Here is a 24,562-nt window from a genome sequence, read left to right as displayed (position 1 = left end):
AAGATGAAAAAGGAGCAGAACGATTGTATTTATAATCACGTGATATTGGATGATTAAAGCTAGAAATGTTCAAGGTTAGTAGATGTAATCAAAGCCACGTAATCATAGCATCGGATTTCACTGGTGCAAATGTATCCTAAAGCCTTTGTATTACAATTTACTTTTAAGTCTTTAATATACTAACAAGTTGTCTTCATTGCACTTGAATGGACAAAACAGTGATGGACTCGGGCCAAAGCCTGCAACCTTTCTGGGACCTTTCTGGCGACTTTGACCTATCTACGTGTCTAGCATTCAAACGGCAGAGCTGGAACTATCATTACACCACTGTCACAAACGAAGACCTAGGCCACCAACTGACTACAAAACATCCGTTTTCACGGATGGAATGAACTGGCCTTGCGCTTTCACGGATCTATCCACTAACTTACTCACCCATCCGGTATACAAGGTCATGATAAAGTCTATAACTATCGGGGGATCGTCTCCGGGGAACACGGCTGTTGGTGTGTCGACTCCTGCTGGAATAAACTCGTACTTAACTTCCATTTGGACCGGTCCATACTCATCGACGTAGTCTGGAAATTAAAAAAATGGAAGAAAAAAATAACCTGGAGGAACTTTGCACTTGAATCGTCAGAAATCAAGTTAATCTTTTTAACAGATATCTCCTGATGAATCATACGGGAAGCGAGACACATCATCTTTTATTTCCGTTGCCTATTCTCTTGACCATAACATATGGCAAAGTTGAAAAGGTAACATAACTATTTCCGGGCCATGGGGGAAAACAAAGGGTTGTTAATTCACAACTTCTGGGTCTTACACGTCGTGCACCTTCTTACTTCACTGCCGTAGCCAGTACTTGAACCCGTAACATTCGATCCCTCTCCTACTATACTTCATTTTTTTAAATCAAATCAAAGGTTTTTTTACCATCGCAAGTGATGCAGAACAGGTCGACCAGGGATACCCCGACTGGAGGAATGAGCCTGCAGGGATAGGTAGCCGGGTCCCCGGAACTCCGCCAGGGGTTCACTGGCACTCGGAACCTCCATTCCGAGATTCTCGGAGAGTCGGCGTAATAGGCATTGTCTTCAAGTCGGATCGTGTAGTAGCCTGCCGCCTGAGTGAAATAAAAAGTTTCAGCTAATAAGCACATCAGGTTGAACTTTCTTTAACAGACACAAATGTAGCTTTTCACTACGCTTAATTAATTAACGGAAAACTGGGTACAGAATCATATCAATACTGCAATTATACTTACACATAGACTTTTAATATTAGGCAATGCTGTTGATTGTCCTATCATACTCAATACACTGTTGTTGATTGCAAAAATACATATATTTAGAAATAGACATATCAAATCTGTTCTGTTAGATATTACCAAAGAATAGAATACATCATTGCAGAAAAATTCTGGAAAAATTGAGAAACATTTAGTTAAGTGAGGGACACTATGTTATAGTTGACTGGGAAAAGTTGCAAATTATTTCATTGGTTTTTGGGTTGCTTTTATGTTCACATGCATGTATCTGTAAATTTCATTGTCGTTGTAAATTCTAAATAAATGGGTTTTTTTTAATACGAACATACCCAGAAGAAGTCTGGACGCACAATAATTTCCGTGCTAGAAAGCACAGAAGCGTCTAGATACGTGTCCAGGAACTCGGGTGGAGATTCTACAAGAGTCCAGTAATCGGCCAGCAGGTCATCTGTGTAGAGACGGAGCTCCTCGGCAATCACGTGGCTATCCGGATTACAATTTGTGCTGCATCTGTGATATGCGATTGTTATGATAATAATGATAATGACTAGTTTATTTGCAACAACAGGTCAAGTGCATACACATACCATTGCAGCCTTTCCTGGCTGAATTGGGATATGAGACAAACATTTCTTCATTCAATTCATTCAATAGCTCGTACAATTTTTACAATAACTCAACACTGCATTCAAATACTGTACACTTGAGTCAAGAACCACAATTCATTCAATAACTCTACGCTTAAAGGTAAGGTGGTGTTCTTAAATCTAGAAGTTCTGCAGCTGAAGTGTGTGACGTTGTCCTTTGCAAAAACAACGTCATTGAAGAAAGGAAACTAGACATGGTTCTAGGTAACATAGACAGGCGAAGTTTGGGATATTAGCTAGCACTGGGATGTAAAACATTCTCAGCTTTCCTTTTGAACCATTGGAAAAAAAGCATGTATCACATGGAGAAGCATTTTCCTTGGAAAGTATTTTTTTTAGTTTTAGTCTTTTTGTAATACGCCACCATTTTATCGGTATGGACTTTTCGGCTTACGAGAGTGAGTCACAAAATAATGCAAGTGACTTTATAACAAGCTCGTTTTTTTTTCATCGAATGAGTTGAAATTTGCACAAAGGTAAAAGCGCCTATTAGTATGTCTTCTTGAAACTGAAATATATCAACATGCTGTTCGTTGTAACACTTTATGATGACACCCTTGGAAGTCAGAAGGAAAGACGCTAGAATTTGTTTGCAAAATTTACATCATAATCAGAAACACCACAGGAAAGGTATACAAAAGATAACATACTTCAGACTGAGAGCTAAGTCCTCTGTGTGAATGTTGACAAAGCTGTAGGCAGGGGGAGGGCGCCCTTCGGCTACTATCTCCACACTAATTCTGACGATGGCCCCCATCTGGCGCGCAGAATTGGCCTCGAAGTGTAACTGTCCTCCGTCTGGATCAGCGTCAGACATTTGATTACCAAGGATGACGCCACAGGCCACCAGTCCAACGTTGTGTGCTACGGGGGAAAAGGAATACAAGGAAGTGCCTGTTACGGTCTGTACTTGGAATACGTTGGGCTGTGCAAAATAATGTATTGTGAAGATACAACAATTTTACCCACGCACACACAGGTGTGTGTAAACTGGAATTGTCACTGGACTGCACCAAATTGCGAAATGCATTCGCAAAGTGGCGCTGACTTGTCGCCTAGATTTTTCAAAATAAAAGTCGTACTTGGCAAAATGATGCAATCACTTTAAATCTTTTTTTGATGAATCAAAATCATTGTACAGTGGTTTTCTTAGTCAATGGCAACACGGTAATTTCCAACAAAGGTATCTTCTACCTGATTTGGGGAGAAATGAGATTTGACATTCCGGGCGCGATCATTTTGCTTGCACACGTCAGTGTGACCGCAAGGGAAAATAAGCGAAAGTTCGCTAAGTTAGCGCAATTGTCTAGCGCAATTTGGCGCAGTATAGTGCTTTAGCTTCAGTGAGAAAGTCTGGTTAATTTGAGTTAGACTTAACATTAAAAAGGACGTTATAAGCCATGCAGCAAAACTATCTTTAAATTTGGCAAGTTTTGAATACTAGAATAGATAACAGGTGTTTTCATGAGTGAGAAAGCCTGGTTACCTCAAGTGAGAACTAACATAAAAAAGGGCCGTGATAAGTGTCGTTATAAGCCATGTAGCAAAATTATCTGTAACTTTGGCTAGTATACTAGAATAGTATTGTTACTAGAATAGATAACAAAGGTCTTCATGTACCACAACTGGGCACAGGGCATTGTTCCCATCTCTTAGCCGGGTCCGCAGTGTAGCACCAGAGATAGCCATCCCCTGCTGGGTCTCTGCACTTGTTTCCAGGGTCGGCATCTGTTGGTCTAAAGACCACGTTATGAGGGGAATTAGTATCCCACCTGCCGAAGGAAATAAAAGATGAGTGTAACATTAAAACCGTTATCAATTGCAATATATGTTAAATCACTATTAGTTACGATGATACTTTTATTCTTAAGGAACGGATTTTCCTAGTTTATGAGATTGAATAGCAAGGATCTATTATTCACAACCAAGTATTTTACCAGAGCCGACGTTTCGACGACTGTCTGTCGACCTTCATCAGGGCAATACTGACTAGTTCACAGTGCACTGAAGCTAGGTGTTACTGCTAACAATGCAGTCTCAAACGTAAAGTATTGTTACATTAAAAGATACTGTTAAGCAACAATGGTGAGATGATGCGGTTCCAAATGTAAAGTATTGTTACATTAATAGATACTGTTAAGCTTGGTTGTGAATAAAAGAGCCTTGCTGTTCATTCATTCGCCAACCTGATGAAATTATTCACGGATTTATGAGATTGTAAATCTGAAATATGATATTTGAATACAAATACATACGCTTGGCAGTCCCGTCCCTCTAAGGTAGTGTTTACTTGTCCGACGTAGTCCCGTAGCTGTCCCTCCACTCGACAGTCATCACCTTCAAAAGATAGAAGAAGAAGAAGAACTTTATTGCGCGACAATTGTAACGGGTACAATGTATGGCTGTTGTAGATACGTAACAATTGGCTATTTCTAGTATCTAACAATTTCAAAGAACTACTCTACAACATGAATAACAGTGGAGATAATCGATCTAATAATGTGCATTCCAATGCTCTAAAAAATATATAACGTAATGGTAACGATGATAGTATTCTGTGTCAGGAATGTAAAACATTGTCTTGTTTTTCATAGAGTTGTATATAAAGTAGCCTACATAGGTAGATATATGAACAGGGCAGGATAATATCATATTGAATATCTCTGTCTTGGTATGCGGCAGCATTTTACCGGACTTACATACATGACAATGTTTTATCTCCCCAAGCTGACCAGGCAAAGCAGCTGCTGCTGATTTCCCTGTGTGAGTTTCTTTATCAGCAGCTGGAGTACATCAGAATTTATCATGGCAAAAATTGTTTTGAAGTTTGGCTTACTTATGGACAGCTCACAGATGAACTCATTCTGCGATACGCAGCTTATATCGTCAGACCAGCCATCAGATGTTACTTGTGCGCAGGCGCCAGCCGCCGGGGCTGATGGGTACCCAGGTGCCCAAGCAGACCACGTGACATCGGTGCCGTCCGATAGAGACCACTGCCCGTCACCGTCTTCATCCATGACTCCAATTGTCCGAGTTTGTCCTCCTAGATACATAAAGAGTCCACTATGAAACCGGTGCAACTATATGATATTCTCCAAGCAGAGGTTTCGATGGGGGGGAGGGAGGGGGGCTATAAGTGGCCGCAATTTCTAACTCCCTCCTATTGCGGCCACTTCTAGCCCCCCGACCGAACACCTCTGCTTAAGCGCTTGTGTGTGGGATATGGTACTGCGGCAAATGTAGCAGACGACAAAATTCGTTTGCACACTTGCGCATTGCCTTTTAGCATGTACTGAAAATGGAAATGTTTGAGGTCCCATTGCCTTTTTGATGCCGTGGAGACTGTGGGTTGCTATTCTATTGTGTTTCGCTATCAGAATGCGGAGCCCATCACTCTCTTTCAACCGCCATTTACTTCCCCAACCGAAGTCAGACACCGGGTTGAGTAAGGAAAGTCTTTCCCAAAGACACGTCATCTAGCCACGGATGCCAGGAATCGAACCCGTGACCTCTCCATCTCGTGTATGCTAGCCTAAACATGAACTTCATTAGCACTGTGCTGATATTTTTTCTACAACGCAACCAGCAAGGCATATATCTCTTACACCCCCAATCCACTAGGACGGCGCTCTCGCCGCGTGCTCTCTGTGACCTAAAATTAAACGGAGCTCTCAACTAATTTCATAGATTTAAAAAAAAACCTTTTACGCTTTGTGTGTTTTGTTGTCTGTTCATGCATACTTTAACACTTTGCATGATAATCCAAATAAGAAATCAAGGATTAGACACATCCAATCAGGTCGCAGCGAGAGCGCAGGGCGATCACCGTCTAGTGGAATAGGGGCCTTACCAACGCAGTCGTTGAGACGCAGAATTGCTGCCCACTCGTCTGCATCATTTGGAGACGCCAGGTGGCCGGCTTCCTTCTTGCACTCGGTGGACGCATCGGCAGCTGATTTGGAGGTGGTGTAGACCTTGTAACGGGATCCACCGTAGATCAGGATGTCATCGAGGACGTCGATGCACTCCAAAGCTGTAGAATGTTTAAGAATCAAGCTATATCATGATAAGGCGTGTGCAACAATAAGGAATGACGAAATGTGAACGTATATTACATGTATGTCATAGTAAAAACTACAATGTGATGGAAAACCTTTGTAAATTTGCCTGCACAATTTTTAGGGAAGGGAAAGAGACTGTGGATATAGATGGATTATAGCATAAACTCTCTACACTTCTTTTTTTTTATTTATCTAACTCAATGTATTCTTGGGTATGAAAATGCAAGAAAGATTATTGCCGTTGTAATTGTAATCGATTTGTAGAAGTTACAGAATGATGTATATCCCCATCACAGAAGCCAAGGTGGTTATATGGACTATATAACCTCCTTGCAGAAACCAAAGAATCCGTTACCAACCAATTTTGTCACATAAGGTTTTGCAATGGGATCTTAAATGAGCAGTATTGAAGAAGTCTCACGTGTTGGGTCTGGAAGGTACACAACCTCGCACGTCCAGTTGTAGCTGAAGTCGCTGCTGGGTATGACGTCATCAGGGTCAAACGACTCGTCTGCATTTATCCAGAAATCGCCTCCGTCGACAGTCCTGGCGGCGTTACCGAGCGTCGGGGCGATGGGCAGCGGCCCGAACCCCACGTACGTCTGAGCGACCCCCACGCTCACGTGTGAGTTCTCCGTGGCCCTCATAATCACCTGGAGCTTTTTTTTTTGTGGCGGAAAAAAACTCAGACGTCTTTATTCAAAAATACATCCGCACATTGCACAACAACGTCCCTACAGTTTCACAAATATACTCAGATCATCTGGAGCTGTGAGGGATGAAAAGAACATGCTTCTCAAAAAGCTGGCCACGCAACAATTAGATAATAGAAATGATGAAATGGCGGCAGAAGCTAGTTTGTTCCATCCAGACGATTTGGAAGGAAGGAAGGAAGGCAGGAAGGAAGGGAGGGAGGAAGGACGGAAGGAAGGAAGGAAAGAAGGAAGGAAAGAAGGAAAGAAGGAAGGAAGGAAGGATGGAACGCAGGGTGGCACGTCGCAAAGCCATGCGGTTGCGTGGCTAAAACTACTTTTTGTCATCTTTAATCATTCCCAAACAGAATTCCGTTATTACTTCACTTTGCATTTCCAGATGAATACGTACAGGTTGAAAATTGAAACACCATTGTCTTTTTAATAGGCTGTACTGTGTTATCGACATACAAATTGTAGGTATGTTTTATACCATATTTGATGACAACAAGTTCCATTCTGAGTGTCCCCCGAAACCCCCATCTTTCCAACAAATCGCACATGAAATAGATATGTCAAGAATGTACTTCAGTTGACATACCTGAAGCCGGAAGACCCCCAGGGGCATGGTTTTCGGAGGCAGGTAGAGGTGAAGACGGTCGGGTTGTACGTCTTCTTTGTCTTGCAGCAAATCAATCAGTACATCCGTAAACGTATCGTTCACAGGCATAGTCCATAATGCCGATGTCTGTTTTTAAAACATACTCGTATTTTAAGATTCTGCACAACATCGCTTATTACTTGGGCGGACTCAAGTTTTTGTGTGTCCCACGTTTTCTTTAATCTTTGGGTTCTGTGATTTTCAGAGAAAAGTGGCCTTTTGTTCGTTCGTAGCTTTTTGTTTGGATGTTGGAAAATTGTGCTAGGTCATGCTGACATTTAGAACAATGCGGTTCTTTCATCGTTTTTGTTACGATAAAGTAAAATCAACCGCCCATATTGTCATATTTATGTCTCCTATGTTTCTACCATGCACTTGCAATTGGCCTTCCAGCATGAAATTGCCAAATAACCTTCCACGGTAAACTTCGTCTTCAATACTACAGATTCTAAGGGATACTAAAAGAATAGGTAGCCTCGTATAATCCCACACCCACATGAACTTGCAACATAACATTTCACCGTAAACTACATCTTCAATACTACAGATTCTAAGGAAAACTAAAGCTATTCTAAGGAGCATTTAGAAAAAGAAGTATTCTATAACCTCACACCCACCTGATAAGCCCATTCACAGTTGAATGACACCAGACCATGAAGTGTCAACTCACCACTACGCGGCACTTGAAGAGGGTTGTCCTTACTACAGGGACAGTATCATGATTATATGATAAATTCATTGCTCAACAATTGTATGTGATACATAGTATGTATACACTGTAACCTTCTAAAGCTTACTCTTCAGATTGAAAGATTTTCTTATAAAAGCTTGTAGTTACATGTATTACTTTTTTTAAGCTGGATAAAAACGACTTGTTATGTTTATGTAATAGCATTGACTATGTTATGTTATCCTATTTTATAAATTATGTTGTATGTAATATAATGAATTATGTTTTAAGCTATGTTATGCTGTGCTGTGCTGTGCTATGTTATAATATGTCATGTCATGTCATGTCATGTCATGTCATGTCATGTCATGTTATGTCATGTCACTTTATGGCACAAATCCGTTACCTGCGAACTCCCTCATGAATGTCCACGGCCACGTGGCAGGGTTGTCCCGTCGATGTCTCGTCTGCTACCGTCTGTGGGCTTCCGCTGAAGTCACAGTCCACGTACAGTTGTGGGCAGGGCTTGGCGGAAACTGCAGCGAGTGTACACATTCAATTAATCAACCAACCAATCAATCAATCAATCATTTGCGAGCATCAGGGTCTGATGCATGGCGGCTACAGACATGCATAGCTAGGTCTCGCCTGGTTTGTCTACTCTCGGCGTAGACCCTTCGGTTAGTTCTGGTGATCCCCAGCCCTTAGAGTGTGTCGAAGATCTGGACTTTTCAGTGCACAAATTGGAACACAAAATTAGCTATTTTTCTGGCGACTTATGTTTTTCATGTTTTATTTCTATCTTCATTTCATATCACATTTGGATTTCATAAGAGCACCTCAGAACTTTTGTTTAGAACGACGCTTAAATTCTATTCTTTATTATACCATGTTATTCTTTACCGTATTAAAGCTTTAACCAGAATAATGCATTTCCTTCGATTGTTCTTTTATCCGCTTGCTAAATATGTAGCCCCAATTTCATGTTTGAAAGCGCATTAGAACTGCTTCGGTACCATGAATAAAAAACATCACCGTACAAACCTGCGTGGCCGTAGAAGCAAACATCGTGGACCCAAATGTTGTATCCAGTGGTAGTCCACATCGTGATCTTCCAATACCGTCCCGTTCCTCGGAATCCACCGAAGTATTGTGTGGCAATTGTCAAAATCTGAACCGAATCGGAGCTCTCGACGTGTTGCCACTCGTACGGGTCAACCATGGAGGCCTCAAGGATGAAGCTGCCGACATCCGCAATGTCCCAATTGTGATTTTCGATGCTGATTTCGTATATGTTGTGGATCGTCTGCAGATCGAGGATCAACCAGTGCCTTTTGTTGGGTGGGAGTAACGTCACAGGACTTTGCCACCAGGTGCCGAAGTCGCAGTCAATGGCTCCTTCTGCGGAAGTGACGGAACCAGTTTGTTCCCACCAATCCACTAGATAGCTGGCCGGGATGTCGAGCCAGCGGACTGTCTCAGCATCATCTGTGTCGGGATATCATCAGTGAACAGTGAGAAACAAAAACCAATAACTAGCAATGGGAAAACTGGCCACGGATCCCGCGGTATCCGTCAAATGTACATCTTAACGGATACCGAAGATTCTGAACAAATACGAACGAATCCCGGATCCTAGGCAGTAGCTCGAAGAATACACCAGAATACCAAACGGATGCAGTGCCCTATCTGCTCGGATAACAATGTCAAGGGAAGGGTTCTAGCTTTCAAAACAGCTCTTTTTGCCCCATGATGAAACGTTGCTAGAATGAATACAATTGATGCAATTTATGGAATGCCATAGTTATGTCCCACTTGAAATTCAAGAATGATGTGTATGCAGATGTAGTAGTAGATATTGATGAGAGGAGACAGAAGTTAAAACAGTTTAACAGAGAAGTTACAACCATCAGCTCTTATCTGATAGTACAGAATCAGACCTTACCGCAGACTCGTATGTCACAATACTCATAAGTCGTGCTGGGATCCGTGGTGTAGCACCAAACCCCGGTGGCGCCGTCAGGATTCCGGCAGTAGTTCTGCTCCAGTCCGGATGATGGGTAGTTAGCAGGTGTGTTGAAGTGTGCATGTGGCGTTTGGCTGTCCCAGCGTTGACACGTCTTGCCCGTCATGGTCACACTGACTGCTCCTCGGTAGGATGCCCCGTCTCCCGCCTGGCAATCTGCTGGCACTTCTAGCTTGACCAAATGTAAAAAGAGATCAACCAACGCTATCTTGTATTTCAAGCGGTGCATAACCATGTTGGGATGGGGGAAAGGTTACGAAGTCACAACGTAGGGTAAGGACGCTGAATGCTCCGGTGACACAAAGCCGGACGCGGCCCCCGACCACCAGTCATCTAAGGTTGGCGGTAGGTCGGGAGCAGTGTGGCCAGTTTTAGATTAAGATTCAAGTTTGACTCCCAAACACACCCTGATCACTACTGACTTACTCCCAACCACCAGCCAACCCTTTCCAGGCCTTCCGCCCACTGAAAATTTCAAAACATTCTGCTGGCGCAGTCGAACACCAGCCAACAGCGCCGAACACCAGCCGACCTAGCCCCCGAACCACTCCCTACCATGGTTTATTAACTTCAATTTTCTTTAATGAAGAAGGGCATCCATCAAAATAAGAAGCACGCCTTACCCCAACACATTCCCGGGTCCTCCCCTCCGGTTCTTGTGCACAGGGTGCAGGTGTCACCGTTGGACCTGGTGCCGTCCTCGCACGTCAGGGTGCTAGCGGGAACACTGCGGCACGGGTTCGACTGGGCCATTCTCAGGAAGGCCGCAGCCACCAACAACGCTGCAGAAAACATCATGAAGAAGAAGAACTTTATCGCACGACAATCGTACACGGTGCCATGTATGACAACTCTTAAACATAGTACAAAATAGCAGTATATATATAGAATAAAACTTAGCATCCTAATTACTAAAACAATAAAGCAATAAAGAACTAGCATTTTTTTCTTTATGATATACAGTTTGTTGAAATTCTGCCTGACAGAGTTCTGGCTCAGGTTCCATTCTGAAGAATTCTCAAAAATTCTGAAGAATTCTCAAAAATTCTGAAGAATACTGAAGAATACTGAAGATTTCTGAAGAATTCTGAAGAATTGGATTTGTGCCTGGAGGGATCTAATTGCAACCTGTATATTCATTACCTTTCGGTATGTCATACCCACAAATATTTATTCATTGTTTTCAAATGATTTAATTTTTCTGGATTTATGGTGTCATTCTGGCGTTATATCGCCTGTTATAGAAAACTTATTTTGGACGTTAGGCCCTCCTATAACTTTCCATGACTCATAGATAAAATCTCTCGGGGAGGAGGTCCAACAAGCCCTCAAAAGCAAGAGAATGTGTAATACAGGATACAGCAAAGAAAACTGGCACATTCTTACCTGTTAGTCCTAGTAACAGCCTGTTCATTTTGGTCAAAATAGACCAGCTTATAATATAAGTAAGCTAACGTCTCTGTCGTCAAATTCAGTATGCACTCGTGTCCTTGAAGAATAGAAGAGAGAAAATCATTCTAGAGTGTGTAATGTCTCTGTGACCTCGTCGGTACTTACAACTAAACATTATTCATTCAGTTCATTCACATATATCATACAAATATCAGGAGTAAAACACAACATACATAAACACAAAATAGATAAAAGAAAAGTCAATGTAAACCAGACAAGCTGGTCATCTATCAATTATGTTAATCTACATGTATAGTGAATGAAAATGTGGACTATATCGAAGATGTTACAATTTTGTAAATGTGAAAGTGACATGGACCCTCGAATGTTTAAGTTGCTGTAGGTCTACTACATTGGAAATAGATGATAACAGAGCACTTATTTGGCTGGTATAGACAACTAAACATTACAGTATTTCTATCGTCAATGCTACCTTAACTCAAAACAGAATGTACACCACAATCTCCATCTAAATTGTGTATAAATTACTATAGTCTACTCACTATATCCATCAATATTATGAACATAACGTGTAAAAGCAGTAGCGTCTATAGAATATTCAAATAGTTCTTTAGAATCTACATCAGACAATCACCACTGTAATATTCAAATTAATCTGAACGGCTGGATATTTACTTTAAGAATGTGAATACACTTTTAAGAATGTCAAATACACTTTCAATAGACGTAGGGCTTGAAGTATATAACAGAACATGTCTTGACAATATAATACACAATCCTGCAGATAAGTATGCTTAACTTACAGACCAAGATCCAGCACAAAATCATTCAGACACTTACAGCAGCTCCTTCCTGCAAATGGCTATTCAGAAGGACAAAGCAAGCCTATTCACTATTATGAATGCCTCGGTGAAGGCATTGTAGCCACTGGTGGAAACCGTATCCTTTATAGCAAAAGCAATCATGCAAATGGTAGTGAGACAAACAGTGTGACAATTTACAATGTGGTCCGTCCTTCCAACAGTAATTAAAAGGCGATGAAACCTATGCATATTTCATAGCATCAGTATATGAGTAATGCAACTGGCGAGGAAAGGTCGATGACATGAAACAGCGATATTTGAGATCGACATGTTCTAGATATGATTTATTTCACTCGGGCTAACATCGCTGCAATGAACGAACGTGCAAAAATGATAGCAACATCTGAGTCACAACAGTTGGGAAGGACACATGTGGATAGATGCTTTGTTATAAACACTTCAAAAAAAATTGCCAAGAAAATGAATAGTAATAAGAAATAAAGTTAATGTACATGTCTACAATAGATGCATAATTACAGAAGTGAACACGATAGGGAACTGTCAGTCAACAATCGCATTTATGAAAATTACCAATGTCTCCTATTTTTACTGTCAATTGGTTGCACGAAGCTAGAAACCAGTGTAATGTTAATGTCGTACATGTTGATTGAGAGGATGTTTTTATCCAGTAAATTTAGTTAAGACGTATTTATTGCCAACTATCGGTAGATGATTGTATAGAATACCAAGCCCATAAAACCACCCCCGTGCGCGCTAATCCGCTGGGCGGGCTGGCATCGCTTCCAGCACCGTAGAGATAAGAGGGAGCTCCCGATGGTATGGTTACCAGGGTACGTAATCGCTAGGTGGAGTACACAACTGTTAAGATTGACGCCATTTTGCGACATGATGTGTCAGGGTGCCAAGACTGCGCATGCTCCCTATCTAGAAGGCCATACGCACACTCCTCCCAAATAATGACGTATGTTTTGTATTGTTGTTCACCAGTGTAACTAACTCGCCATCGCGAAGCAATCAACAAAGTGGTATTTTATATACACTTACCATACGCCAAACCTAGGCAGACAATGGAGCTTCAATTAGAAAAATTGAGAAAGCCTACACATCGTCTCTAATGTAGACTCCGACGCACACTATTCATTGATGCACAACTGGAAATAATTCGCTGTCACTTGTAATGTATATACCTGCGGTCAATAGAGTATACCTGCGGTCAATAGAGTGAGTAAGAGCTCGGACACATACATCCAGTTTAAGATGACAAGTTTTGTACTTGTGAAACCTCAACATACTAGCTTCACAGGCACGCGGCGTAGTAGCAGCTGGTTATATTACACCAAGAACATTATCTAATGCTACGGTCATATTTACACCGGTGCCCGTAAAGGGTGTTCGCCGGCCGGGCCCCGAAACCATAAATTTGACCGTTACTCTACGTTGTGCCTTCGCAACCCTTTCCTCCAATCCCAGAAGTATATGTTATAAACTGAATAAGTTCATAGCATACCCAGAACAGAAGATACAGAAACAGGAAGTTCCGCTGCAGTACCAAGGGAAGCCACAAAGGGGCTCAAAATCGACCTTGTGGGGTCATGTGGCGTAACGGCAGGGTGTTCGGCCCAGAACCCAACGGTCCCGGATTCGACTCCCCTGACGCCACCGATGTTGTGCCCTTGAAAAATGCACTTTACCCCACCTCACACCGCCCAGGTGTAGAGATGGGTATATTGTTCCCTGTACGTGGCACTGTTGAAATATGTTATGAAAAACTTGAGTGCAGTGCCACGTCGTCCTTGTCTGTCCAAAATCGAAGTAAAAAAAATCGACCTAGTCCTTTGTCTTTCCAATACCTTCCAGCATACCAAAAATCATTACAATGCATCCCTTGCTTCTTGAGTTATGCTGAACAAAATTACGCGGAAACACAAACAGAGAGACGGTCACGGGAGTAACCTTCCACTTTCATAACCTCTCACTTATCAGTAAAGGCAGCCTTTTCACCCTACAATTTTGAGCCTACTTTTCATTTTTATTTTGAGCCTACCTTTTAGGGTCAAGGGGCCCTTTATGCTTTGCTGTTATTGTTAACTCTTTGACCATGCATGTCCTCCATAATTCTTAGTTACCAGCAACATTAACTTTTTAAAGTGCAGGACTGCAAAATTGTGTATTTTTGCTATTGTTGCACATTCTCGCTAAGTACTGCTCATAAACTACACGGCCGCATTGGATCAGTCTCTTCGGACATAGCGATTAATAATTGAAGTAACGTCTCTCGAACACTTAACACGATTTTCGAGACACCATTAGGAGGAACATTGGTTGCTATGATACCAGTAACCACACGAGCAACAGAAGAATAGCGTTTCCCATGGGTGACATGACGATGATGGTCACTTACAGTCCCTTTGTCCACATCTTCATACCATACTTAAAGGCCAGGCGATGCCTACACGTCTTGTGGTGTATAAGGCTGCGATTGAAGATAGACACTTGAAGATGTCTCAGTAGGTGTCCATGTCACGGAGTTTAAGACATTGTTCATGAGGTGTGTGGCATTTTATTATCCATAATTACTTTGTTGAAATTTTGTAGATAGATCCACTACAATGGTCAATGCACTGTGCTGTGCATGGCAAGTTATTCGATGAAATGTAGCTTGATTTTATGCAAAGAGATGTGATTTTCCACGTCTTTGTCTACTTTAACTATAACTTCAAATTTACTACCTGCCTCCTCTTGCACATGATTAATAGAATGATTTATACAATACATTATTTCTTTCAACTTTTGTGGTAGTTGCTGTACTAGGTAGGGTGGTCTTGCCTATTGACTTGTAACGACATTCGTCTTTGTAGCAGTAGCAGATGCAGATTTGAAGAATATCCATCGACACAGAAGAGACATCGCCAGAGCCAACATGAAACTCAGCTTTCTTGCGCTCCTCATCATCGCTGCTGTTGGTAAGTTTTGTTGCTTGTTTTTTAAATAAATTCCAACGTATTGGTAAGTTTGATTCTTTTTTTTAGCTAAACACGCCATCCCATCCCTATTCTTCTCGATAATTTTACGTGCAGGGGTTTCAGCATACGCTTGAGGTTAACGCCTGCCTGGAGCTCTCCCATTCACGGGAAAGAATATAATCTATTGTCCTATTTGTTGAAATTTGGTGCCATGAACACTTGAAAGTTCATCTGTGTTGGTAGAAGTCATTTTGAATCAAAGTTTAACTGTAATTGGCAACACGAAAATTGGACTTACCCAAATTTTGACAAAGACTGGAGCTGATCAGTCGAAAATTTGGTAAAGTCCTTTGATTTAAATGGATGCCACGATGTTCAGTTGAGTGATTTGTCCATCGCGACAGGTGTTGCTTAACGGTGGCAAATAGATACAACAATCTTTATTGACACAACAAAAGTACAGCGACTTTCGTAAGGTCTACTATATCTATACATACGTATACATACATACAAACAAACAAATAAATGCATACGAATGAGTTTGTTTACATACAATCATATGGGATAGGGCAACATATTGAAATTTAACGTATCGTATACTTGTACATGACTTGTTCTAATGTCCAAACATTCTTTTATGTATGTATGTATCTGTACACAGCAAGGATTGTCACCTCTTAGTATGTAATCAAATCTATCAACAGGATGGAGCGTATAAACTTCGCTGCGGCTCCCGTTTCAGCCAAGCACACTGGGTCACCCATACATATACTCTTCTCCATATGTACGTTTGATTCTTTTTACATGTAGAGGTTGAAGGCTAATGCCTGAGTCACCCCCTCCCCATACATAGCATCATTTATTTGTTTACTGCAGTTGATAGTATGGTATTTAGTTGAGTGATTTGTCCATTGTGCAACAGGCGTTGCTCAGCGGTGGCAAGTTGACAAACTCCGCTGCGGCTCGGGTTTCCGTGCGCCGGACGGGAACATGGCGGAGTGCGACCCGGACCACATCAGTCCGTGCTGCTCCTGGGTCGGCTGGTGCGGCAGTACGGAGCAGCACTGCGCATGCTCCAAATGTGTAGACTATCGAGGTACGTTGTTGTTGTTCACCTAGTAGTGTCTAGTGGCACATAGGATAACAAGCTTCATCGCTGCTTCAGTAGCAGATTAAGTGTTGTGCTTTGATGTCTATGGATGCTTGATTAATAAGTTGGATTGAAGTACGATAGACACGGCTGTGAGGACTGTTACAAGGATCTGTTACATGATCTCTTCAGGCAGAATTATTTCATGTAACAGACCCATGTAACAGTATGTTTTTACAGAGAGGGATTGCTACCACCTCCCATTTCACGTGCTCGAGGCACCTCCTCGAACGCGGGACCTCCATTTCACGTCCCTTCCGAAAGACGGTTGCAGCCCCAACCAAAATGAATTTACCAGGATTTAGACCCTTAGGTGGAGGCCCAATAAGTTCCCGAATGAGAGCGATTGTGTAACAAAGCCTACATTTTTCTATAAGTCTCTGGAGGAAGATTCCAATAGTCTTGACACCCTCTAGCAAATAGCCCGTTTGTGAAAAAAAACTGGCTCCAATCGTAAAGAAAATGGCATCTTCTTGCAAAATACTAACTTTTACTATTCAATTGGAAATGTTGTCGACATAGGCTTGATAAAACGACTGGTTAATAGATTCGTTTTTTTTAGAAATACCACCGATTTAACAAGACTTTGAATGTTTGGACCACGCCGGGATGCACGAACGTAGTATTACGTGACAGTTAAGTGACAACTCTAAATAGGTTGAAAAGTATTTACAGTTGCTCATAGCAACGATATAAAGTTCCTAATTACATTACATGTTACAAATGCCTTGTAGATTTACGTAAGTGGTGAGTACGAAGGCCTTTTTGTTCCATATGAATAATAAATGCCCAGTTCAAAGACTAAAGGTTCTGATATTTCGGTGACAAAACGTTTCAGAAGATATTATAACGTATTTACCAGTCCCCATTGGGGTTTAGTTAAATTATTGATGGATTCTAATGGAGCAGACATTGTGTCGTTAATGTTACATCAAAGGTTAATACGAAGATGAACCAAATCAATCATACGTGAGAATATGAGCCCTGGTTACCCGCAAACAACTGTAACGCTCATTTTACTGCAGATATCTGTAATATTTTCTGCCTCTTGAACAACAAGATTTGTTGAAACCCTTGAGCGGCTATCATGGCGAAAAGTCTAAATGCGTGTGGCAAAAAAATAAACTTAAGCCCATAATGCGATGGTTTACTTACCGATAATGTGAAGTAAGAGGGGTTACTTCAGTGTAGACAGCCAAAGTTTCTTTATCAACATCAAATGTTGCTTTGTGACTAACGAAAGGCGTATATTGGCGTCATCTACAACTGTCAATGGAGGTAGTGGAACAATATGTATTTTGATATCTGCAACAATTGCGTTGCTTAAACTTTCATCTCTCTAATTTGTTTCCGCAGAATCTACCAGAAATAGCATTCGTAGCCAAATGCTTTGAATGGTACACAACATAACGTTAGGCATACTCACATAAGGTGGAGTTCTTTGAAGTCAACCACAGCCAGCGTTGCCAGGTGCCGAATATGTGTCTTAGTTTCCGCTAGCGTTGTTCACTCTCCATTTTCAGTACGGCCGCTAACTTGTGGAGACCTACAAGCCGCAGGGAAGACGACATCCGCCTACTACCCCCTGTACCCGAGCAGCTCGTGTCTGGAGCCCATCTGGGTATACTGTGACATGACGAAAGATCCAGGCAAGGAGATTATGGACCTGCCTCCTGAAAACGACAACTTCGCTAAGAGTGGTTACAACGAAACTCTTAGGGACATCATAGGTTTCACCGATTTCTCAAAGGTGAGGAACTGGTTTACTGTTTTCTGTGTTGTGTCTACTAAATAAGGGTAAGGCATTTCATTTTACATGCATCTACATTTTACAGGTAAAGAGTACAGGCAAAAGGTACATGTTGGTATGAAAAAAGTAAAAATGAAGCTTTATATAACGTTGGGTAACATAAATTCGGGATTTTTCCGATAATGGTTGACTGAAATCAATCTAGCAGAACAATAAACCATCCTTTTTTTCTATTATTCTGTCAGTATCATGTACTATCTTTGCACTAATCATATATATGGTAGATTTTGTCTCTAGTCGTGCTGACACCATAATATTTCAACTTGAAACTACCGTCCGCCGCACGCACAATTACGGTGCTGTCGGACAGGGGGGCACATTAATTCGGGAGAGAAGATTCGTCTTGAATATCTTACCGCTAATCACATTTTATACAGCAGCTATTCGTTCCATCCTTGGCTTGAGGAGAGTGCTATGGATATAGACGTGTCCAAGTAAAAAAAAATACACGAAAAAACGGCCGTACCGCACACATCAGGCCAGTTCGGGTACAACCCGTGTGTTGAGTCGGTAGAACTTCACTCAAAGTCGGCCCATCGTCATCATCGGGCAACGTGTAACGTTACATTATTCATGGGAAGTTAGCTGGATGCCGTAGAAATGGTAATACTACTATGTCCATGTGTTCCTTGTTGTGTTAGGAGCAAACTTTGAGGAAAATATCTTCCTCAGTCCACTATCACACGCAGCATTTAGACAAAAAAGTGTTCCTCACAAACCTTTGTCGTCTGCTTGACAACAGGATTCTGGTTAACAATATGGCGGCGGGAAAATACACGTGCCGTAGGTTGTAGCAACAGAGAGGAGTTTTGATGATTGATCACACTTAGAATCCAGTTGCAGGTTAGCAAAAGAGATTGTAATAAGTTGTCTTGTAAATAATTGTGTTGAGCAGGAAGCGGATGTGACATTTTTCTTATAAACCAGCCGACAACCATGTTGTTTAATTCTCCCACGAAGTCCTCAGACTGTTCCAATAAGGGACGGAGAGTTTTTGACCTCGTCGCCTTATAATCCATGCTTATCGAAGCTTTTCAGACAGTGTTCTGAATACGTAAGTCTGGCAGGTTTGCATTTCTAGCGGTATTACTTATGTTGCATCTAGCACATATCCCTAAATACCCCGTTTTCGAAAAATCCCGAATTTAAGTACCCCGCGAATTTAGGTTACCCAACGTTATATGTTTGTGTGTGAGTATGTATGTGTGTCAGTATGTCTGTATGTATGTGTGCGCACACGTGTGTGTGCGTGTGTGTGTGTGTGTGTTTGTGTATCATCACAATCCAGTGCAAGAGACAAAATATCCTGCGATGCTACAAAAATATCTGAAAACGTATCAGTACTTTTAACATGTATCTTTTTACACGGCTGGATGAATAGATAGCTCTCGAATTCTCCCCGTGTGGAGTGCACGTTGACGTGTCCAACACGCACTACGCCACCACCACCGGGCGGAGCAGCGTCGCCTACGGGCACGCCTCCGACTGCTTCCCGCGGCCCGAGTGGGTAAACGGCTCCTACCGACCGGTGGACGACTTCGACGGGGAATTCAAGGTACAAAGATTCTGGAACATTATCATTACCGTTTTGTATTGTATTTCACATTCAAGTACATACAACACATAGATACACAGATAAACATAATCCACGAATCCAATGGGAAAGAAATACAGTGAAGTGATACCAGTATGTGCTTCCCGCGGACTGAGTGGCAAGTGACTTCAACGGAGAATTCAAGGTACAGAGACTTAAGATTTAGAACTCTGAAACACGTTTGAACTTTTGAACTGAGAGTTCAAGATAACAAAAGACAGAAAACTTAGAAATCTGGAAACCTGAAGATTTAGAAATCTGGAACACGTTTTAACTTTTGAACGAAGAGTTTAAGGGAAAAAGTGGAACAAATTTGAGACTTTTTAAAGCAACAATACACGATACGACATATATGTAGATTCGCTGTATCCCGAAGCTTTCTTATGTAGGTTTAGAAATTAGGAGTCCCGTGGTCTTTAATTTGTTCCGTTTGCCAAATGTTTTCTAATGGAGCCTTCGTGACAAATGTTGAAAAATGGCACCCGTTTTTTTTCCTTGAACAGGTTGATCTGTCAGGAACGCAGACGCGACTGAGAGATGACGTGTACTGGGGGATATGGGGAAAGCCTGATGGACTTGGGATAACGAACTTTTCGGTGAGAATCCATACTTTCAAGATAATTCGTATAGAATACACACAGGCATGTTCGCCATACAAAGTGTAGTAGCTTTAATAACTTGTCATATTCCAGCCATACACGGGACCATTTCACATGTTTAATTTTTTTCTTTCTTCTTTTTTGTTCAGAAGCACGAAAATATTACGTTGGAATTCCTGACGATGTATGATGGTAGTTCAACGCTTTGATTAAGAAAGGCTCAAACAGTTAGCATGTGACAGAGGTACAGACATATCTTTGTGCCCATCCTTACATAAGAACCACCTAACCATCGTGTCCCCTTCTTGTCGGTCCCTTAGATGATATTCCCCCATTCAGCCAAATATCTAGAACCCTGTCTATTGTGGCTTGTCCCTGGAGTGGTTACTATAGACAGCTTTAACGGTATTGAAAGATATGCCAAGAAAACCCAAAACTAGAGTCATGTTTCCCTGTCCCGTTTCAGATGAGAGCGAACAGAACAGTTGTCACGGCTAAGTGCGGGGGGTACTGCGGGGGATGTGCTCCTGCATTCATGTGGCTGGTGCCGTCAACATGCACCCCGAAAGAGAGTAAGTACAGAGATTTAGTGATACTAACCCTATGACCTGAACTTCTTAGAACTAGTAGATCCACACACAATGCCATAATGTATGACAATGACATTGACAGCTATGACAATATCTGATCGTCTTCCCAACGATTAACAAACAAGGAAACTAAATGCACATTCAGTACAAGAACATTTATTGTTGTCCAAATCATGTATATTTGATAATGATGCAAACGGGTGTCAACGCCATCAAATGCACTCATAGATTAGATAATACGTTGTTTGGGGATTCAATCATCTATAGTCAGTTCAGTTTTCACTTTCATTTCTTAACTGTGAATTAGTAGCCCCTTCATTTGACCCATAGCCTGGACTGTCTGTCTGTCATGTCTGATAAAACGACTAGTTCTATCACCTCTAAACCTATTTCCTGTCACTCCACAAGTCTGATCTTTGCGGAAAACCCATCACATCTTCCCACTCACTTCCTGTCTCTCTACTGATGCAATTACTTAACTTTGCCAACCACCTCTGTTCTGCCCAGTTACTTACCAGATAGTGTTCCAGCCTCCCGACGATCAGACAGCACTCTGTCTCCAACTGAACTTGACCTTTGCACCGTGCGACCGCAAGGAGAACACACAGCGGTGGCGTTGGGACGGCGGAAGATTGCTGCGAAACCTCCACAACGACAGTTGTCTGGAAGTAAACAGCAGCAACAACAACAACGCCCTGCGAATGAACCCACAATGCAATGCAGCTTCCTCCCCACAGCGTTTTGAGAGATCGCACGTCATCATCAAGGTCGGTTCAAGATATCATGAAATCTGTGCTAGAATATTATATAGAACATGCTGATTTGATTATATGGATGACATCTTCTGGGCAAGCCAAAACTGATGCGAGCATGCGAAGAAAATTAAGTTGAGCAAAATAAAAGTTGCATTCAATACGAAATCTAAGTGGTAAGGAAGGTTGAACAAATGATGGAACAAATGGGGTACCAAATGATATATACTTTGATTTTTTAATTTTTTAACTTTATTTCACTCATTAGTATCGGTTCTTCGCAATTTACGGCATATAATTTCTCATTCGACTCTTCTACGACTAACAGTATGGTCGAAAACTGTTTTTTGGGGGGAGGGGGGGAAACGGACGAAAATTGATGCGCGCGCGGCCTTAGCAGACCAGAGATGGGGAAAAGAGAGGGAGAGGAATATTCTGCAATAGTTAACTTTACTTAACGTTGCATCTTGTCCATGTAGAACATCAACACGAGCCTGTGTTTGGACGTAGACGACATCGACAACCCATCAGCTCCCGTGCTGAGAGAATGTGCATCGTCATCTTCGCTTCTGTGGCCGTTTGAAAACAGAGGGCAGGACTTCTATTCAAACCGCAAAGGTAGAATAGATCTGAATTTTCGAAATGATCTACGTAAGACGTTACATTCTTTATAGATGCTGGTGATGACGGATGCTATGAGTACCTACATCACATTCTATCCTTTTCAACGACTAAACCCTTATCAAGGACTGAAATATGTTTTTCTGATGATTGGTTCATCAATTGATTGATTGTTTGATTGATTGACGAATCATTGTCAAAAACTTTCTTTCAGCTTTGCCGTCTCCTCTGGCCCTGAAAGTAAACTGGACCATGGAACAAGCCGTGAAACTGACTTGGATATCCCCAAAGTTCACATGTGACGCCTTGTACGGTTACATCATTCGCGTCAACAAATCCGAAGACGGGACGCTGACGTATCACCGCTCCTCAACTCTCTGGAAAAGAATCGAAGGTCTTGAAGTAGGCAAAGCGTACAAGGCAACTGCTTACGCCGTATGGAGCGGAGGAATCAGTCACGAGTCATCAACGCTGGAGTTTGGAACAAGTGAGTCAGTCTCTTCGGACTCTATTTTGGGCATCTTGTTAATTGGCAATGTAGCATTAGATTTGGAGTCAGCAGAGAATGTCATCTGTAAAATTTACTTGCTGTGGAAGAATGTTTACATTTCACCTGAAATTGTGTGTCCAGAATGATTTATTCAAAATGTGCTTATCATTCCAATGTCTTCAATTGATCAATTCAAAAAGAAGTCGTAAAGCTGTAGAATATGATTGTTGACCATAAAACTGCAATTCTACAATGTGTTTTCCCTTAGGGCCATCTCGTCCAGAAAATTTCAACATCTCTGACGTCACTGAGCATACCGTCTCATTGAACTGGACGGCCTCCACAGGAGACGTTGTAACGTACCGGGTCAATTGTGTGCCTTCGGACGGAGAGGGGAAGCGATGTAAGCATTTTGAATTTTTTGTCTTTAAAATTCATGTGTTGATAGAATTCATGCCGAGGCAGGATTATAGTAAAACGACAACATGTCCTGTTAATCTATCAGGATATTATCGTGTCTGTCAAAGAGTTAAACATAGACATAAATGTATTTGCTCTTCAACGCCAATCATCGTGTTGGGAACTTAACAGAGAGACATTGTTTCAAACTATATGGATTTTATGTTAACATTCTTATGGTCATCTACATTCAATACCAAACTAAACGAACATATGATATAGGACTGCAAGTACGGTGTTGTTTTGACCAACTTGGACATTGAAATTAGACTGATGACAGTTGGTGCTATGGACGATACAACTATGAATATGACTGTATGTATGTATGTATGTAAATATTTTGCGTTTGGGAACGCATCTATAAGCAGCGACACCTGTGCTGCGGTGCAATGTGAACCAGTCAGAATTACCTTGAAGAAGGTGACAGATGGTCACCGAAATGTCGGTTGAATAAATCTCTTGGTTGTGTAAAAAGAATCTTTTTATTCAGTGACTTACCAACCTGATGAAACTATTCACGAAATACAACTGTAAGTGTAATGAAAGCGAAGAAATCCTACTTTTCCTACAGACTGGAAGCGCGTTCCGTCCGACGCGTTCAACCACACCTGCGCGGGCCTGGATTCCGGTGTCATGTACAATGTGACGGTCGCAGCGGAAACTGCCCTCCGGCGGGGAAGGACGACAGGGGCCGTTGCGATCACACGTGAGTCACTTTTTACTAAGCCTGATTGAATCGCGCTTATAGCAGCCGCCCGTAACCGGTCAGCCCCGCGCGTAGGGGCCATAAAAGTCCCGGACAGCGGGAGTTTGCTTTATACAGACGACTACTTACTCAGAGTAAGAGTTATGACACATATCTAGAATGCTGTCCTCAGGATTCCAGCAAGCCTGTATTAAAAGGTGCCGTCGTTGCATAGTCGGTTCACGATTTGAACTGCGCATGCGCGAGGTCAAGGGTGAAGGCCACTAAATTGTTAAAATTTCTTGTCTGGAACGTGCTTAGTGAATGTCTAGGCGTGCTCTGTTTATGTCTCAGAGGCCTTCAAGTTTGACATATTACCCACAATGCGTTACGTTGTTCATGCGCATCAAAAACCAGGAAGCGGCGTATTTGACATGAGATACCCGGCTATTGGGAGAGTGTGTGTGTGTGTTTGTGTGTGTGTGTGTGTTTAGGGGGGGAGGGTATAGGCACCCCTGTTGAATCAACTAGGATTGCATCCAGGCTAGCATACGTGTAACCCTCATTAAAATTCGCCTACTT

At 41.9% G+C, this 24,562-nt stretch overlaps 3 protein-coding genes across 3 annotated transcripts in view; 1 reads left to right on the top strand and 2 right to left on the bottom strand.

The window, feature by feature from the left end:
- Positions 1-2,773, bottom strand: part of LOC136447424 (polycystin-1-like protein 2) — a 97,087-nt gene extending 94,314 nt beyond the window's left edge. The window contains exons 1-4 of the mRNA XM_066446337.1: positions 2,568-2,773; positions 1,600-1,780; positions 937-1,126; positions 436-578 (exon numbers count right to left, since the gene is read on the bottom strand). Coding sequence (XP_066302434.1) covers positions 436-578; positions 937-1,126; positions 1,600-1,780; positions 2,568-2,734 — 681 coding nt within the window. The 5' untranslated portion in view covers positions 2,735-2,773. The remainder of the gene's footprint in view (positions 1-435; positions 579-936; positions 1,127-1,599; positions 1,781-2,567) is intronic.
- Positions 2,774-3,529: 756 nt separating this feature from the next.
- On the bottom strand, positions 3,530-11,444 carry LOC136447165 (uncharacterized). Its single transcript, XM_066445862.1, has 12 exons — positions 11,417-11,444; positions 10,654-10,812; positions 9,950-10,198; positions 9,049-9,492; positions 8,411-8,540; positions 7,952-8,036; positions 7,275-7,421; positions 6,403-6,640; positions 5,771-5,953; positions 4,754-4,963; positions 4,173-4,254; positions 3,530-3,689 (listed from the first exon to the last, which is right to left on the bottom strand). The coding sequence occupies exons 1-12, from the start codon at positions 11,442-11,444 to the stop codon at positions 3,530-3,532; spliced, it is 2,115 nt and encodes a 704-aa protein (XP_066301959.1).
- Positions 11,445-20,849: 9,405 nt separating this feature from the next.
- On the top strand, positions 20,850-24,115 carry LOC136447164 (tenascin-N-like). Its single transcript, XM_066445861.1, has 6 exons — positions 20,850-20,955; positions 21,481-21,740; positions 22,205-22,343; positions 22,561-22,833; positions 23,105-23,239; positions 23,867-24,115. Exons 1-6 carry the CDS (start codon positions 20,850-20,852, stop codon positions 24,028-24,030), a joined length of 1,077 nt encoding a protein of 358 aa, XP_066301958.1. The 3' UTR covers positions 24,031-24,115.
- The last annotated feature ends 447 nt before the right edge of the window (positions 24,116-24,562 follow it).

This window comes from Branchiostoma lanceolatum, chromosome 13, assembly GCF_035083965.1.
Source record: "Branchiostoma lanceolatum isolate klBraLanc5 chromosome 13, klBraLanc5.hap2, whole genome shotgun sequence".
Taxonomy (NCBI): Eukaryota; Metazoa; Chordata; class Leptocardii; order Amphioxiformes; family Branchiostomatidae; genus Branchiostoma; species Branchiostoma lanceolatum.
The sequence above is the reverse complement of the archived record's forward strand: the minus strand, read 5'-3'. Positions and strand labels throughout refer to the sequence as shown.